At 31.8% G+C, this 20,508-nt stretch overlaps 1 protein-coding gene across 3 annotated transcripts in view; it reads right to left on the bottom strand.

The window, feature by feature from the left end:
• LOC126748214 (protein grainyhead) overlaps window positions 1–20,508 on the bottom strand; it is a 220,459-nt gene that overhangs the window by 12,141 nt on the left and 187,810 nt on the right. For 2 of the 3 annotated variants that reach the window (XM_050457294.1, XM_050457295.1), the window contains exons 4-7: window positions 6,177–6,486; window positions 5,038–5,724; window positions 4,674–4,849; window positions 2,693–2,855 (exon numbers count right to left, since the gene is read on the bottom strand). In XM_050457294.1, the coding sequence (XP_050313251.1) occupies window positions 2,693–2,855; window positions 4,674–4,849; window positions 5,038–5,724; window positions 6,177–6,486 (1,336 nt within the window). The remainder of the gene's footprint in view (window positions 1–2,692; window positions 2,856–4,673; window positions 4,850–5,037; window positions 5,725–6,176; window positions 6,487–20,508) is intronic. The other variant, XM_050457296.1, reaches the window with a different exon arrangement.

Below are 20,508 nucleotides of genomic sequence, written 5' to 3'. Positions count from 1 at the left end.
ATGGATGTATTACTCGTAGGTAAAGGAGGGATAGTCAGATGACTGTATTCGAGTAAAATGTTTAAATTTTAGTGTACTGTGTATTAATTTCTCGTCTAAAACGTGGTGGCGCCACATCATGTTTAGGAACCACATATTCTGTCTCACATTTAGAGGAACATCTAACAATTGTGGCAACTTGTGTCGAAGAAAATATAAATAAATTTCACCGGTCGGTCGAGCTAAAAAACGTAGGGTTTGATAAGCATGCCATTTACCACGCCAGACCAAACATTTATTGGAAATCTATCTTGAAAATTAGATCTTTTTACAGCATGTGGATTGCTTGCTGCCCAAACATGATTGTTGTGGTAATTTTGCAGTCCATCTCGTGTAAATATGGACAAGCAGTGTTCATATTTAATATAAATAGATTTTTTGTACTAATTTTATGTCTATACATAAAATTAATTTCGTAAAATCTTCATTTCTGCCGAACAGTTGTAACGCTTGTACTTCGTTGATAATTATAAGGATAATACTGTTGTTTTATATTCTACACTTTACTATGAGAGACTTTAACTGGAACTACTATGGCTCTATAGTATGCATTATTGGGTCGCCTTCGACCATTTCTAAAAAGTCTTTCTCAATTTGTAACATTTCAGGTTAAGCAACTCTTCTAGCGTGGCCTCTTCGTTCTTCATTGAAATATGATGTGTCACGAAGTCTAATAACTAAATTTACAAACATACGTGAGCCAGATAATTTCTTAAAGGAAACCTTTCCGTATACAACCTGCATGCTGGAGCTGCATTTTGTTGGAACTCTCCATAGGTATTATGTCCACTAGTTCATTGTTTTTGTCAATATGACCAATTTTTCCGAACAAAATAATGAGACAAATTAAGTACGCAGTATTAAACAACTAATCGAACCAAAGATTTGTAGTCAAAACCATACAATAACAGTCCTACAAGCAGTTAAAATAAATTACTTAACTTTGAAAAAACCCTATATAATATTCATATCTGTTTTTGAAATTTTTAAATAAACATTAAACATTTTAATAATAATAAATTAATAGTTGCTTTGCATAACAGATGGTACGTTATGTTTAATTTCAATAAGTTATGGATAGTCAATCGATAAACACATTATTCCAGTTTTATAAGACATCTTTTGTTAAATGGAAATAGGCCAAAATTAATGAAATTAATAATTAAATGTGACAGTAAGACTAAACCTCTTTAAAAAAATACAAATCCAAAATATTTAGATGGCTTTTTTGCTATTTAATCGAAATTAAAAAGAAGGTAATTTGTACGAGATAATAAAATATATATTAAATATGAATCTAAATAAAAATTAAATATGATTAATTTGAAAAAAATTAATAAAACAATATAAGATACAGTTTTTATTGCACTCATAAAACAGGCCATGTAAATGTAAAATCGCGTAGCCAGGAAGCCAAAATGACTATAAAATTGTAACTTACTGCAACAAAAATATCAATTCTTAGGGATTATCGCATGTGAAAACAGAAAATAATAAGAATGGCAGTTGAATATTGGAAAGGCTATTCCGGGGTAATTAAGCACAAAAAGGCTAAAAGAAAACGTATGGAAGGAATATTACAGCTTTCCACATAAATTGTTTGAGTTGGGTTGAGTATGTTTCCTAGTTGCCTCTAAGTATACTAGGAAATATAAAATCATATGTTGGCAAGTATCATCCTTCCTATTTTCTCTTTTTTCACTTCCTTAAAAAAGGGAGAAAATTGCTTTGCTCTGAAGGAGCTAATAATATATAGAAACCGGTATGGTCAAGCAATATTTTAGTCATGTTTACCTTTTATTTTCCTGTCATCTTTTGTTGGCTTTTTTTCATTTGCCTCTAATTTTTGTTAAAAAATTATACAGTAAAAATTCGTGCAGAACCTTACTTTTCTAGTAAAAAATAGACTGGCGAAACTGTACAGCTTGAAAAGCAATTTTAAAATTCAATTGAGTTCTCTTGTTCTTAAAATTTTGTTAAATAATAGCAAATGAGAAGCCGAATATCGAATATATTATGGTTAATTTATACTAATAACAAAAAAATAATTACTAATAGTTTTTAAACTAAATTTACCAGTTTTTAAATTAAAATTGTGATATATCAGGAAATAATTTTTGCGCGACGAAATGCGACATAGAAAACAACTCCTTGAATATTAACTCATAAATTAAAAACAACGGTGCAAGAAACCGACTTAATTTAAATCAAGCAAATATGCAAATATGTCTTGCATTTTAAAACAGAAAAATAACGATAGTATTGATATATTGTTAATAAATATAGGGTATAGAATTTAAGCTGTATTGCAATTTTTTACATTTATACCATTAATCTGACAGCGAACCTGGGTATGTTATAGAACTTGTCTGCATAGCCATAAACGCTTACAAGAAGCGAAGTGAAAATCGCGTGCTTTAATAGATGGTTTTCCTACTAGACTCTGAAACATCATATAACGGGGAGAGAAAATACTCTTTATAAACAATTTGCATAAAAATAATATAATCACTATAAAAGTCTAAACCGATTGCTGCAAATTGATTAAAACGTATCTTAAAAGCAAAACATTATTTATTCGTGGTTTTTCGTTATAAAAGTGGCAATAGAAGTGAAACATATTAACTAATTACAAAATATATCTCTTGCTCACCTTGACGGTTTGAGATTTTAATTGTTTTTCTGGATCAGGAATGTACTCCAGAGTGATACCATAAAACTGTCCTTTATTGATGTACGTAATTCGATCATCCTCTCTTCTTTGTGATGTCGAAATTGGAGATTCTAGGTGATCTTTAAAGCCATACGGTGAGTATCTGCAATAGAATGGGTGCTTATATATTTCTAATAAATAAAAATTAACTTTTATAATATTTTAAAGATCTGGTTCCTAATAAAAAATTGTACATTTAGGGTATTTTCAACGGAGTTTTTAAACAGTTTTAATTAAATAACTTTCAAGTACCACATGAAAATTTAAAAAATATGTTAAAAAAATAACACTTATTAAGGCCGTGAAAATAATATTTTTTTCCGGATATATGCATAGGTTGCCATCTGACAAATAGAATTTAACAAAACAATGTTAAACTTATCTGAATTCGATATGCACTGATATACTTTTTAGACATATCCTTCTTATACGGTCTTTTAATCGTATTTTTCAAAAATTGGAAAAATATTGCTTAATGATTTTTCAAATATTGTCAGGAGACTCACTAAAATATTTGACGCGTGGTCAGAGAAATAACCATTTTGAATAAAAACATATTTTTGGTCGGACCCGTAAATATATTTTTATCTAAAGACGAACAAAAATAGCGAATTATGTAGTAATATTATTTTCAAAGTCGTAATAGGTGTTGTTCCATATAAAGTCTCAATCCCCACACATATGTGTCGGTGTTAGTTATCTAACTCTTGTGACAGCTTTTATATATCTACATTATCTACCTATATATTCTCTAAAGTTAATGGGTATATTTATAACCTAAAGTGCACTGGAACAGTGTTATTAGAACATAGAAAAGTAGGATTTAGTTAATACACCCATTTAGAATTAAAAACGGTAAAATAATGGCCTCGGGGCAGTATAGGAAAAATATTTTATAAAACTAATAAATTAACATACATCGTTGTACGAATACGCATCTCTATTTCAAAAACATATAATTTTTATAAATATTAAGTATTAAAATCAGATGGTACAATACTTTGCTAAGTATTGTTTTTTTTTTAATTATTAAATATAAGTAAACTTATAGACATCCCTAAACTTTATGAATTTAATTGATGTCAGTGTTTTTATTGTAGTCACAGAACCGTTAAATTAAAAACTTGTTTTATATTATGGTAAACTACAGAAGGTGTACGAACCGATTTACGCGACCTGCTGACCCCGGTTAGCCATTACGTGACGGGCTATAATGGTACTTGACACATGTAACGAATTGTCGCATTACTCGGAAAACACTAGTCGGCAGTGCGCCACTTGAATCATCACAATTAAGAAAACTAGTCTGTACCGCAAACCAGACGTATAACGAAGTTGTCCATTTTGGGAACCCATACAAACATATCGCGAGGTCACAACATTGTGTTTTCACTGTTATACGCGTAACTAGCTATTCAAATCTAGAGTAATTCCGAGAAACCGGCCAGCTTTTTCCCACAATTTACAAGGGATCCAACATACCATAGTCTGCATATACCCGCGTTATAGCGCGACAATTCTCACATTTTTTGGAAGGCAATAAAACGACACTTAAACATGCCGTTTTATAATGCTTTAGAACACATAAATCATAAGGTGCATTGCTTGTTTTTTCTTTGTAATTTTTACAGTATTATTTTGGTGACGTGGTTGCCTTAAATGACAAAAATAAATTACTGCTAACATATACATAATGTATAAATAAACATAGTGTAAAAAAAACAATAACACTTACATAAACATACACACTACATACATACATAATGCCTCAAATAACTTTGAATCGTGCCAATAAATTTATATCTTGACATTTTAACTACTATACTCTAAGAAATTTATCAAACAAGTTTAAGGGCAGAGATCTTTAAAAACTGAATGAAAACAACTTGAAACAGAAAGAAAATAATAATAATGCACTTACATTTTGGGAATTTGAATTTTATCAGCATCGTTTTGTCTGCCGAAGTCATGCCACGGCCGACTTCGTGTTGTGCTTTGTGATCCAGGACTTTGGGAGTTGCTATTGCTTCGTTGAGATAGAGATAAAGGATCCAATAACGAAGAGTTATTTTGGCACATTTCATTGTAGTCAAATGACTGGAAATATTACTTACTATTATTAATTGAGCTTCTAACAAGTATGTAATATAATATGTAAATATTATAAATCCAATATTTACGTATAAGCTTAATATTTATCCCCAAAATCATTTGTTTAATGCGGATAAATAAAAAGACGGTAAGATTAGCTGGGTAATGTTATGTAGGTTGGTTCTAGGGCTCACCTGTTGCAGCGTGTTCTGGTCTCGAGGAGTGATAGCATCAGTTCCAATGCCGCTATCTGGACTGGGAAGATCAACTGTAAGTCCAGCGGCGGCAATAACTCCCTTTCCATGATACTGAGCTTGTCTAACATAACGCTCGACAAAACTAGCAGTAGCACCACCACTAGCTACTTCTTCTCCATATGCGAGCTGACCCTGCCTTAATTGCCCAGAATAAACAGGTTCAGGTGTACCCGCACCCGAAGCAATAGTTGTAAAGTATTCGCGGTAGTATGGATCTGTGGACACCGAAAATGCACTTGAGCTACTAGGTCTTCCAGATGTTGAATAAATTGCCGCACTAGATCCGACAGGACCAACACCCATTGTACTTTGAGTGTATTGTATCGCGTGATCGTTATAGGGAGTTGGAGAAGGTGTGCCACTGCCTGTACTATGGCCTGTACTATTCATGGAGGCGAATATCTGAGTAGTATACATAGTCGGCTTGAGTCCATCCGTAGAAATAAATTCGATCGGCCCCGTGTTGGATCCGTCTGCCAAAAGGCTGCTGTGAGTTGAAGTAGGTGTACCGTTAATTGAACGAGAGCCGTCTTGGGGTGAGTGTAATCCTCGATGTGTTTCGTCTTTTATAGAGTTTACGTCCACTACTAAGTCCGTCGGCTGGCTTGAAGACACCAGCACCACCTACAACCACCAAGGGATGATGAACTTACTGAATTTTGGGCAATATAGCCATGACATGCTGCACTAGGTGACCATAGGACTAACCTACTTCAATAGCTACCAGCTTTAACATGCACTAAACTACTTTAAGAAGGAATGTGCGGCATGACAAGAATAAAAAAAATTACTCTACATCGACAAACATCTTACCTATCGAATGGCGAAATTACAAAACCTTACTATCCCAAAGAAGTGCCAAAACAATGGAAATCTTTTGCCCGCACATTCCTTCTTAGAGAATGTCCAAGCTAACATTTTTTCATTCTCTAAAGAAGCGATTAACTTACGAATATACGTATATACATATTTTGACATTCACTTGCACCAAATCTTTTATTCACAACACAACCTTAAAAGAGCAAAAAAAATCAAACCAGAAAGCGAAACACCCGAGCGTCACTAAAAATAATCACCTTCGGTCTCGATTGTTTTGATATAATAATAGAACTGTCTAGGCTTCCGGAACTAGGTGAGCTGCAGTCTAGCTTCCGGTGATGGCTCAGATCTTCGGGTTCCCGTTTCACGATCTGTAAATTTTGCCCGGCGGTGCCCGCGGGCTGTGCGTACATATGTTGGTTAATAAATAAACCTTGCAACTCTTGTGAGCTCAATTGACCGCCGCTACTCATGGGCGGAGTCGTCAATTCTAAGCCCGTCCCACTCACTAATCCATTGGTTGCCTTTAGCTGCGACGTTAGGATGCCTCCAGCCTGAGCAGTCGGCCTGTAACAAATATATTGCATCATAAGCGCCGTCAATAGTGGGGCCGCAAATAAATTCCGATTTATTCATTAAAACTTATACTAGCTGTTGTATTATCTTTTTCATTTTTCTATGACGAAGAACAAACAACATTCAAGGTCGATTTATTATAAGAACCAATCAAGCATATCAATACATAAACGCCTTTTTTTTAATTCTAATCAAGCCCTACATGTATAAAGCACCAATTTTTGTGAATTTTTTAGTCTTAGCCGTTTGTTAGGCCCCTGAGAATATCCAAATACGATAATAATAAAACTGTGATAAGCTCCTAATTAAAAAAAAATGAATACTTTAAAATGTGATACTCAATAAATACTAATGTAACACAAATTTTTTGTAAGTATATGATTCTATAAGCAGTCCTTTCTAAGAAAAGACAATATTAGTGTAAAAGCAAAGATAAGTAATAAATGCCTATATTCCATTTACTTAAATTTTTTCGATTAATGTTCTGATATTGCCATGTAGTATTTATTATCTTACTAAGGATCTGCAAAATATAAACTAACATGAAAAGACCATAAAATATAACATAACATAAAATGATAAATCACTTTAAATTTTGCCATATGCGAAGTTAATAAAGTATTTGCAATAAATGTGCTTAAATACGAATTAATAGGAAATAATCATTATTAGAACCAAAAAAATAATAGTTCATGTCTGTAAGTCTGGTCGTTGGCGCTAATCTTCGTATCGTAATCGTGATTGCTTGCGACCTGCACCGGGTTACCTTCACAATGTCGTAGCTGCGCACTAAAGAAAGTACGAGTTGTCTGCTCGGTAAATGAATTGATTTTTTTAAATATTGATTTATACTAACATTGTTATTGAGATTTTTAATAATTAATAATTTTCTCATAAGACAGTTAATATGTTATATGCGTTAGAACTTAATCATTTCAGTAAATTTACATAGGTACCTAACTTTTGGTAAAATGTTAATGAAGACCAATTTATCTGCCACAAAGTTTCGTTTTTATTTATTTAAGGGTATTCAAGAAAATTGGGCCAAAAAATTATTTTAAAGGTATTTGAGCTCAATTGTTGTATACAGTTACAGGATCGCTTATAAGTTATGATCATAAATGACGGATAAAATTCAGTAGGTTTTTTTTACCAAAAGTTTTTTGACTATGTTGCCTTGACATTAGGTGCATTGACCCAAATTTCTCATGTTTATGTTGTAACACATCTCGTGAGAGTTAAAATTTGTATGAATATAAAAAACATTCGACGACTATTATTGGTAACTCATTATAGGAGGCCTTAGAATATTTAAGCGAAATTGTGTTTAATAAAATCTGCCAAGTTTTTTGTCAAAATGAATTATTGTTTTAATGAAATACACTTAAATAATAAATTGCAATTAGATTATTTGTGTATAAGTTCATGAAAATTATTGGTATATACCGGGTGACACACCTAGGTTAAGGGCTTAACACTTATTAGCTTTTTTACTTTTTAAGATAAAAAATTATATTTGGTATGTCGGTAGCATCTTTTGACATATTCTGTTGTTTTCCATCACTTCCGGTTTAACAGGAGGTGATACTAACTTTTTTTATTTTTAAATGGGACTTTAATCAAGAAGCCCATGAAGTAAAAGCTAAATAAAAAAATGAACGAATTTATATTTAAAGTCAATAAAAATAGCACAGATGGTTTTTGATTTATTCAATAACAGTGGGTTTGTAATGACACGTCTGCCTATTTGTTTTTAGACAGATATAAACACATCATATTTTGTCAAACGTCACATTAATATTTGAGAATAAAAAAAGAACAAATTTTTCAATGCCATATTTTTTCAATATCTTAATTTATTTTACTTAAGATTTACCTTACCATAACGTAGGTACACACTAACGGTTAACAAACAGGAAAAAAAAAATCGTAATTTTTTTAAGGTTAATAAATTATTCTAATATAATACTTTTTACATGTATTGTTTGAAATGACCACCTTCTTGTCTAATGAAAGTATTCGTATATACGCAGGAAATATAACGTAGGGCATATTAACTTTTTTTTTACTGGTAAACATTTCAAATATTAGTAAAGACTAAAATTCTTTCAAAAAACTTTGGTAAAATTTATTTAAATAACAAATAATAATTGTGCTTGAAAAAATGTCATGTATTATGTCAATTAAATCAAATAAAAAAAATAAATGAAAAACGTATCAACCACGCAGCCTGCCTATTCAAGAAATCAGTTTTCTATGCTATTTTTATTAATTAAATGCGTTTATGTGACTTTGTTTTTTTCTTCTTATAGGCTTATTTATCCACCGATTTAAAAAATTATTAGATCAAATTATTGGTAAAAAGAAACCTCATTTCAAAAGTGGTTGTTCACAATAATAATGTGCTAGTTAAAAAAATAAAGCAAATGACATAATTAATGGTTTGGGACGTTGTAAATAGGCACGTAAAAAATGTAAGTCATAAAATGCAATGAAAACTATTTTTCCGTGATTACTTGATTAAAAAATTAAAACTTTCCAATGCACTCATGGCACCCTATTTTAAAATAAAAAAAAATTTTTTTCTATGAGTATAAATCAAAAAGTAGCAAATGCAGGTATGAAAGTGATGAAAAACAACAGGGCGACTCAGGAAAAACGCGCCAAAATCAAGTATTGTACAGCTGAAAATAATTTTAAAAAAGCTCATATGTTCTTATCCGATTAATAATTATAGGGATTATTAGGAGAAATCTGGACAAAAACGTATTTATCAGAGTTTTTAATTTAACAAACTTTTCTTGACCGCAACTCTGCTTATTACTAGGATAATTCTGGGAGAGATGGCCCGCCGGGTGAGATGGCTCTTTCTAATATTTTCTAAATATATTTGATTTTGACGGCACTGTAGCTTTAGACACATCCTATTCAACGTGCTGTATATATCGTGATCCAGGTTTGCGTTTTTTTCTACACTTTAAGGTATGTTTTGCTAAAAAAAATATTTTACAAGCATTAAAAATATTTAACCTTAAAAGTATGGTTTTTTTCCGAAAAATTTTTTTTTCAAGTTTTTATTACTCATTTTGGGTTTATGCATTTTTGAGGTTATGTTAATGCACCCGTACCTCTAAAATTTAATAAATCTTAGGAAATATTTAGTGGGCCATCTCACACCCTAACTTTTGGGATAGATGGCCCAACTACTAAATGGGTTAGTTGGCCCATGGGCCATCTATCCCAGAAAACAAAAATAATTTTTCCACCATTCCACCACCAACATTTCGCAGGCGCTTCAAAAACAATGATTTCCAGAAACGAGCTCTTGGTCCACCTTGTGTTCTTGGTATCGAAAATGAGAAAAAAATTAAACTACATATCCAGAAATTACAGAAACATGGATTTGCACCAACTCGTGAATGCGTCAGAGCAATGGCATTTAACTTGGCAGAGCAGTTGAAAATTAAACACACATTTAATAGGGAGAAAAAACTGGCTGGGTATGATTGGTTAACTATGTTCTTAAAACGAAACCCCGACCTAAGTGTTAGAAAAGCTGAAGGGGTGTCACTAGCCCGTTGTAAAGGAATGAATAAGACAGATGTTTCTGTGTATTTTAATTTACTTGAAACCACATTAAACGAAGGAGAAATAATGAACAAAGCTGGTCACATATTTAATATGGACGAAACGGGCTTACAATTAAATAATAAACCTGGTTATGTTATTGCTACAAAAGGCTCAAAAAATGTTGCTGCAGTTACTGCTTCAGAGAAGGGAGAAACCATAACAGTAATATCATGTTGTAATGCAGAAGGTTATTACATACCATCTACTTGTATATTCAAGGGGAAAAATAAAAAAGCTGAGTTTGAAGATAGAATGCCCCCTGGCTCCACTGTTTATATGAATGAAAAATCAGCTTACATTAACACTGATATAACGTTTGCTTGGCTAAAAAATCAATTTATACCACGTAAACCGCAAAAAAAAGTTCTACTTTTACTGGATGGGCATGCTAGCCATTGCAGCTCATCAGAGATGCTTGAATACGCTGATGAACATAGTATTATTCCTCTTTGCCTGCCTAGTCATACCACACAGTTTCTCCAACCTTTAGATAGATGTTTTTTTAAGCCTTAAAGCTTTGTTTAATAATGCTTGCAACACATTTATTAGAACAAATCCAACTAGGAAAATTAACCGGTTACAATTTGGTTAGCTGCTATCTAAGGCGTGGTCAAAAGCTGCGACAGTTGAGAATGGTGTATCGGCTTTTAGGTCAACAGGTGTTTGTCCGTTTAATCCTTCAGCAATACCAGAGTACGCATATTTGGGATCTGAAGAGGAAATGATAAATTTGGGTAAGTCCTTCTAACAAACGTATTTTTATTCATTTATAAAAAAAAACATTTTTAGATAATACGGCAACAGTTAATAATGCGATGCAAATAGAGCCAATAATGATGAAGATCAAATGCCAATACAAGAACAAGCAATACCATCCACGTCAACGTCAGGCTTGAATAACATACCATCGGAACGTGATGAAAATCAAAATCAGGACACACCCGGAACACTGTTAAACAAATTTTCGCCTGTTCCAAGCACATCAGCTAATATTGAAAATGCACGAAAAAGAGCAAAACAGGTAGCTTGCGTCCTAACATCTCCGGAAAATATTCAAAAACAAAAATTGGCTAACGCGCGTAAGAAGGACAAAGAAAAGAAAAAAGAAATTAAAAAAAATACAACTATTATAAACAAGCAAAAACAAAAAAATAATGATGATGGGTCAAATGATTTATGTGTAAAGGAACAAACTAAAAACATAAAAGGGAAAAATAAATTAAACCTAACCACCCAAAAACTAAGAGCGAGAAAACTTAAAAAATTAAATAAAGACGACTCATCCACAGATACTGACACATCAGACGAGTATGTTTCCGAATCTGAGGATTGCTCACAAGAAGACGTTTTTACAGAATGCCTTGGATGTGGCGAGATATACAAACTTACAACTAAAACTGATGACTGGATTCAATGTATTCACTGCACAAGGTGGTTCCATGAAAGCTGCTCTAAATATTTGAGTCTCTGTGACCTAGGTGGCAAAATTTTATCAAAAAAGCGATATTAAATTAAGTTTTTTTAATGGGCCGTCTCACCCAGTATGGGCGAGCCAACTATAACCCATAGCACCTGGGAGAGTTGGCCCATTCGGCTTATTAAAACTGTTTGTAGAGTTAGATTTTTTAGTTTTTCTTTAAATGTTACTTTTGACGTTAACTGGAATAAATGCTTATGTTAAATCTCTTTTCTTTGGTTTGATTAACTTTTGGATTTTTATTTTATGTCATTTTTTAAAAAAGTGAGCCAACTATCCCGGACTTACCCTATAACATAATATCTGAACTCAAGGAAGGTTTAGAAAAAGTAGAAAATATTCTGAATTTGGTAGATGATAATGCAGAGACCAGCTCGCGAAGAATTACTACTCAATTGGTGATTCCACAGAACAGAGTAATCAACATACTTCACGAGCAAGGATTATATCCATACCATGTACATACGGGTAGAGTACCTACAACCTAAAACCGGAAGATTATGTTAGGCGTATGCGATTTTGTGGTAAGATAAATAATAATCATCCTGTTGTATCGCGCATACTTTTTACCGATTAAGCAAATTCACCCGTGATGTCATCAGTAATACCCATAACTCTCATATATGGTCAGACGAAAATCCACACGCAACAATCGAAACAAATTTTCAGCACAATTTTTCGGTAAACGTATATAGTATAGTATGGTCGATAGTTATTTAGTTGGCAGACACATTTTAGAAAATTGTCTCGCAGGGTAGAACTACTTATTTTTCTTTTGCGAAATGAGTAAAAAGCATTGTTAGAGGAACTTCTCAATCTCTCAACCCCTTAACATCAGAATGCCAATATATTATCAGCACGATCGAGCTCCCGTATATTTCGCTCCTGAGGTCAAGCAATATTTGGACGAAGAGTTTCTAATTTGTGTTTGTGAAAGAAAGACGTGAATCACTTAGAAAAACAACAAGCGCCATTGGCAGACGAAGTAGAATATGTTTAGAGATTAATGGCGGTATTTTTGAACGTTTGTTAAAACAGCGCTATAATTAAAACTTGGTAAATGTAGGAAATTTAGATTATTTGTAATTAGTATATTTTGAGAACAAATGAGAATCGCATAAGAACATATAGGCTTTTTAAAAATTATTTTCATGTGTACAATATTCACCTGAAGTTTAGTGCGTTCCTCGCGACCCACCCTGTATTTATATATAACTTTAAAGATTTGATAAGAAATGTAAGGGTTTTATTTTCAATTCTTACACCAATTGATTTTTTACTTATTTAAAGAGGAGTCCCTTTGTCGATGCTACAATCTATATCAAAATTTGACTGTGTGTCTCGATTTGTCTCGTTTCTAATACAAGAATGGTTTAAGATTTGGATAGTTTTATAGGCACTATGTTTGTGTTAAATGTCATCAAAGCCGAAAAAGTAATATTTTGTAATGCAATATCAATTATTCTGTCTTAGAAAAAATATAGTGTGTGGAGTGATATAAACCTATAGGGAAATACATTGGATATCTTGGATATGGATACATAGATATCATAGCTCACTGCTTGTTTATATTGTTCTCTAAAGTGAGTCAATAAAAATAAGAAGAAAACGGTTTTATAAAGATAATCCCGATCTCATAGATTGCAAAAAACGATTACCTAGATCTGCTGTTCTCTATATGACCTATATGATCCTTTTATAGGAGAGTACAAAAATGTTAAAAAAGATTATGATAATCTAATAAAAAAGTCAAGATCGATGGGCTGTGATTGCAAAGTTCAGATAATAAATCCAAATACATGTGGACAATTTGTAATGAAATATTCAGTAATAGAAACAAAAGCAACGATATTTCTTTAGTTTGTGACTCAAAAGGAAATTGCAAATCAGTATATCTTATCTAACGTTCAATATAACGGAATTATTCGATAAGCTAGAGACACTTGAATATACTAATAAGATTCATCCTTATAATCATTCTAGGCTAAAACTATGCTAAGCAAATAAAATCATAGTTCTATATATACATGTATACAGGGTGTTTCAGAACTATGGGATCAAACTTCTGGGGGTTGTTCAGTGCAACAGAAGAATCCATTTGAGTATAGAAACCCATGTCCGGAAATGCGTCACTACGCCACTGCGGCCCTAAGACGCGTTAAAATTTATAAAAAACATTAATTACCTAAATAGGATCTGCTGCATTTATTTTTACCTTTTGTACATGATACCATAACCACAATTGTTTAAAATCAACGCTTATCAATGTCAATTCTCAATGTCATGTTTAAAAATTTTATAGCTTACAATTTTTAAACATTTATTGCTAATGGAAAACTTTACCAATCAAGAATTGGCGGATATGCATTTGGCATATGGAGCAACAAACTGCAATGCACGAGCAGCATCACATTTGTATCATGAACGTTATTCCGAACGACAGCATCCTGGATACAAAAAGTTTATTGCGGTTCATCGGCGGCTCGAAGAAACAGGCATGTTTAAGACCAAGATGCATGATACTGGTGTTGCTCGAACCGTAAGAACGGTCGAATTTGAAAAAGAGGTGATTCAGCGAGTTGCCGATGAACCATGAAATAGCACACGTGACGTCGCTAAGAATATGAATACGAGTAACGCTTCTGTCTGGCGGGTACTACACGAGCAACAACTCCATTCTACCACTTCCAGAAAGTTCAAGGTATGACTGCAGCCCATTATCATCCTAGAGTTCAATTTTGTCGATGGCTTCTGGATCACATCATTGCACAACCAAATTTTTTACGATATGTTTTGTGGATGAAACCTCTTTCACAAGAGACGGTATTTTTAATAGTAGGAATAGCCATGTTTGGGACGAAGAAAATCCTTATGCAATTTTTCCAAGAACACATCAGAATCGTTGGTCTGTCAACGTAGGGGCAGGCATTGTTGATGATTATTTAATTGGGCCATACCTTCTACCGAAACGGTTAACAGGACCTATTTATCTGCGTTTCTTGGAGGAAGTTCTCCCAGAGCTCCTTGAAAATGTTCCACTAAACGTTAGACAGCAAATGTAGTTTCAGCATGATGGAGCGGCGGCTCACTTTGCTGTACAAGTACGTGAGTATTTGGCTCAGAGGTTTGAGCACCGTTGGATTGCCAGAGGTGGAGCAGTTTCTTGGCCTCCTAGGTCACCCTATTTAACGTTGCTCGATTTTTTCTTGTGAGGACATGTAAAGTCTTTAGTCTACGAAACTCCAGTAGAATCAGAGCTAGACTTAATTGGACGAATAACAGCAGCATTTGAAATCATTCAAAACGAGGATCAAATTTTTAGTGTAGTCCGCCGAAATTATGTGCGGCGTTTAAATCGGTGTATTGAGGTTGGAGAAAGACATTTTGAACAATTGTTGTGATGGTATCATATACAAAAGGTAAAAATAAATGCATTAGATCCTATTTAGGTAATTAATATTTTTTCTAAATTTAAACGCATCTTAGGGCCGTAGTGGCGTAGTGACACATTTCTGGACATGGGTTCCTATACTCAAATGGATTCTACTGTTGCACTGAACAACCCCTAGAAGTTTGATCCCATAGTTCTGAAACACCCTGTATAGAGGGTAAATTAACTGAGGCAGCAACCTTTCAATTCACTGCAATTTTGAGATATTTAGAGAAAGAACTAGCTCTCGGCATCTGTCTGGGATTTTGATTGTATGTTGTACAATTTTTTTTACAAATTGAAATGTTATAGGTATTTCGCTAAAGTTATTTTAGCCATATTTATAACAAGAAAAACAAAACAGATATAAGAAATGTGGGATAAGATATTTCTCTGATCTACAAAACAGGTACAGCTCATCAGGAAAGTACATTATTTTTTCTGTAATTTTTGTCCATAGTAGATCGAACATCGAAAAGTTTGTCATGTTATACTGATAATACTAACCTATTAGTTGGTGGTTATAATATACAAAACATAACAGACAGAAGTAATATTCTTCGAAAAGCTAACAACTGTTTTACTTAAATCAAACTTATTTTAAATAATGAAAAAATCAACATCATACTATTTCGAAAAAAGGAACGACAAAACTTTTAGATATAGTACGTAGTGCTGCATTCTAAATAATAAAAAAGTAGGTATAAATATTGATCAATATTTAGAATGGCCTGATTATATTTAAAGACTGTTAAAAAAAGCGGAACTCGATGCTATATGATTTGAGTTTTTAGTAAAAATATGATTAAAAAAACACAAGAAATGACTATTATAAAAATTTTCAATCTTGCAATCAGCTTGTTGATGTATATTTACATTTTCTGTGGTAGAAGTACAAAGGACACTCAAAACGTATTTATGGCACAAAAGAAAGTTATGAGATCTATAGGGAAGATGAGTTTTCAGCAGAATTATAGAGATGTTTTTAGATCTAAAAAAAATATTTAGTTTGATGTTTTGTATACTGATACCGATTGTTAAAAACAGATTTAGAACACTGTTTTGAGCAACACAGAATTTATAGATATCATATAAAAACTTTAAATGTAAATTATTTCGTGACACTGAGGAAGGATCTATTATATGTGCATCAAGGTTGTTAACAATTTTCTAAATAACATAAAAATTCTTATATGTATTAAAACCTTAAACAATAATGTCATTATTTTTCTATACAAGATAGGACTGAATATTTAACGGGCATTATAATGAAAATTTTGTTTATTTATTAAGGTGGATATTGTAAGTATTTTTCTTAAAATTGTGCAAATATATTTATGGGTTCGGTGGTATTATTATTATTTATATATAACCTTCATAATTTAGTATGTTTTTTTGGCAATGCTATCGTTTAATTTTTATTTTAAAAATTAACGTGCGTAAACTATGCACAATAATAATGTAAGCCACGTAAAATATTACTCTAAATACTGAAAAATTCCCGTCAAAATTTGTTTTGATAGTAAAACCTAATCCAAAAAAAGGTCGGAAAAAAGTCGAGCAAATATTTTTATCCCGCAATAAATCAAAATAAGTTAAGGCACCGTAATGATTAAATTTAAATCCCTGTATACTACTATACCTACTTCCCAGAGGGGCTTCCCCGTTGGTACAATATCTTACATATGTATTTTTAATCCCTTTTATTAAAATACTTATCTTGAATCTGCATAGTAACGTGATACTGATAGTATCAAGTGAAACCCTTACAAATTATAAGACCTCCGAGGTAGACAAGATGAGTTAGTCGTGAGATTTTAAACGAATGTTAGTTTTACATTTAAATATTCATACCATCTCCAGTATATTTAAAGTAACTGTTTAACTGTTCAATATATAAAATTTATTGACCGGAAAGGGGCAAAATGTAAATAAGATACCGCTATTCAATAAGATTTTATTTTGGTGTTCACAGAGGATGTGTGAACCCTTTTCTAGTGAGACATGACAATAAACTATAGTAATTTTTACTTTTGAAGCCCTAAAAGCACCTTTTGAAGCACCTTAAAGTGTATAAAATATTCGCAATATTAATTAAGTTTATTTGTAGAATTCTTAGGTTTGATAATTTAAAATAAAGATACTACAAAATGATCATAAAGAAAATGTAATCATCACGCAACACTAAATGATGCATTAGACAAAATAAAGTGGTATCAATAATATATTGCATTATGTAAATTCGGTAAAGAATATTTAAGATATTACACGCAACAAGAACCTTTAACATAGACAAATTGGGTACGTGAAGATTCAATCTTATTTATTAATAATGAGGTAATCTTACGGTGAAAAATGATGTATTAAATCAAGCTACGCTTTTTTACAAAAAAAGGTCTTAAGATCGAAAGCTAGATTCTTTGTGCTGTTACATATAGTTACATTATTAATCAATATTACTTTGCAATGTGTATATCTTTAGTAATATTTTAATCGACTTAAAAAAGACATATATATTCATTGGTTTTTTTTTCAACGATTCTTAGTAAGCGATTATTCAAAAATTACTAATTAATATTTACTATTTTTGACTCGCCTGGAAACTTGAAAAAACCCAGATTGAAACATTTTCATCCTAAATTTTTTTTTCTTTGATATACAACAATTATTAGAAACATAAAATGGCCCTGATTTAACATTCATTTGAGTTAATTTATTCATTTTATTAGAGTTGGATAATGGTTAATAATCTTCTGTTATATCATAAATGATCAATATTAACAAATTTAATAAAATGAATAATAAATACTTTTGATTTTATGCGTTTACTTTTCCTTCTATTATTTTTTAGAAATTCTAGTTTTGTCGTCTATTTAAAACTGGTAAATTTTCTATAATTTAGAATGACATTGCTTTAAAAAAATATATTGTAGCAATATATTAATACAAACGCTATTCTTATTTTTTTCTTGTGAAAAAATAGTCTCTCAAGAATCTGGACAATTATTATTTATGACGTATTAAACATGAATATACTTCTAACGTGTTTTATTAAAATCACAGTTACTTTATTATAAAGTTTGCCTATTTTGTTTTTTACTGTTATGATACCTTCCAAAAACGTTTTAATAACTTTTAAAAATTGGAGATGAAGTAAGGTTGGATGTGCATTACTAAACTGAAAAATTCTCATCATTAAATAGTGACAAGGCAATTTTCGTAAACAATTTTAAATGTTTATTTTATAAAAGATTTTTATACTGCTCTTAAATTAAAAGCATGATCTTAATTAATGTTATTGATTTATAATATTTAATTGGGTTAAGAGGTGAGGTGTAGAGCTCAAACGAAACAGGTCTTAGCATCAACATAATATTTTATTATTAAATCGAGTAAAATACTTTGGCAGTGCCTGTTTTTTTTAAACAGTTCCGTTTATCAGCATAAAATGGGCTTAGGTCGTTATTTATAAATAAAAAACCAAAAATTAGTATTTAACTAAAAATTAAGGTAGCAAAAATATGGTATAGTGAGAAGGTTTTGGTTAAGTAACTGTTGCCATTATTTTAGTCAATTTCTAAAAACCTTGTTAATTTTATCCAATATGAAGCATTCTTTTAGCTTAAAAATCTTGCATTTTGGGATATGCTTATTTTCAGTGCATTTTTAAGTAAATTTGGCAAATAAATCAATTTCGCAAATGGCATGGCCGAGGTAAGAATAATTTAAAAAAGCTTCTTCTTGCTATGTGTTACAAAGATGGCAAAATCTCTTTTATTTTAATATATTTAATTAAGTATTTAAGAAATATATTTTATTTTGTTTAAAGCTTTACATTACTCCATTGTGACATTCTGTGTCCGATATAATTTTTTAATCATCATTATTTTTTTTTATTAATGCGTTTAATTTTTATTAACCAAATATAGTAGTCCCCTCTATTAACTATTGTTTCAGACTTTTCACAAGAGCTCAATAACAGGAATAGAGATATAGAAAGAAGATAAGTTATTTTAGTTTAAAAAGCAAATCTGTTCGGATATAAAAAATAGGTGTTTGCTTATTTATTATAATTATCATTTATTTCATGAGATCATTCATTTATACAAAAGACGAGTAGTTTACGTAGCTGGAGAGATCTCAAAACAAATGCATACTACATGATACACACAATTTAAAATACAAAAATAAATCCGTACAAATTATGCAAACGACTCAGATTCAACAGCCGCTATTCAGAAAGATTTTTTTACGTTAAGCCTATTGTGCTTGTCGTAATAAATAGCGCTGCGATACGACCCGAATGACTATAAATTCTACTTGGGGACGTTTTATTCTAAAAAAGATTCGCATATATTTTATATCCTTTTTTTCTATCTAACCGTTTTGGTTTTATATTATTTGATCTATACCTCCTTATTCTTTTCGCAAAACAACATTAAATCTTCTTTCGGTTTAACAGAAAACTCAAAATTTAGTTTTGGTTCCCGCGATAACAATTTAGTTGATATATAGTCTACAGCCAATTTTATTTTAAGTTTTAAGCACTTTAAGTCGAGAAAAGTTTTTATAAACATCTACGAGTCAATTTCATTTTAGGCGCACAAATCTATCATATTATTTTTTGGATATATAGATCGAAAAATAAATAAATCCACTAAGTGAAGTAGAATAATTAGTTAGAAAATCTCCAGTAGTATACAGGGTGATTTTCAACCTATGCGCATAAACTTGGGAAATGATAGCTGATGAGTAATAATGAAAAAAACATGTAGTAAAATATTTTTAGTTTTGGAGATATCCATATTTTTTTAAATAAAAAACGTGTATTTTTTAACGTGTTTAATTTAAACTAATTTAAAGCAACTGTTCGAAGTTGTTTCCATTATTTTCGATACAGACTTGAGCTCGTCGAATCCATGAAGACGTACATGCACGGGCCAAACCAAGCTGTAGGCGAATTGCGTCACTGGCAGCGTTTATGCGATGTCGTAGCTCTTGCTCAGTATCAACTTCGTTTACATACACCATTGTTTTCATATGACCCCACAAATAAAAGTCTAATGGATTAAGATCAGGCGAGCGAGGGGGCCACCCAACTGGACCATCACGGCCTATCCATCGTCCGGGAAACACACGATCTAAATGATGTCGCACTGGTCGTGAAAAATGTGGTGGAGCACCATCATGAAGAAACCACATGTTCTGCCTAACGTTGAGATTCACATTTTCAAGGAACACTGGTAAATTGTTGCGCAAAAATTCTAAATACCGAGCATCAGTCAAACGATTTTCCAGAATAAAAGGAATCAGATTTCAGCCCATACATTTACAGAAAAACGTTGTTGAAAGTACGTTCTCCGTGTAATATGCGGATTTTCCAAAGCCCAGTAATGAGTGTTATGAAAGTTGAAAATTCCATTGCGCGTAAAATTTGCCTCATCCGTAACTAAAATGTTCATGGTAAAGTTTGGGC

The sequence above is a fragment of the Anthonomus grandis genome, chromosome 22 (genome assembly GCF_022605725.1).
Source record: "Anthonomus grandis grandis chromosome 22, icAntGran1.3, whole genome shotgun sequence".
Lineage (NCBI taxonomy): Eukaryota > Metazoa > Arthropoda > Insecta > Coleoptera > Curculionidae > Anthonomus > Anthonomus grandis.
Note: the sequence above shows the minus strand (reverse complement) of the source record. Positions and strands in the feature narration are given on the sequence as shown.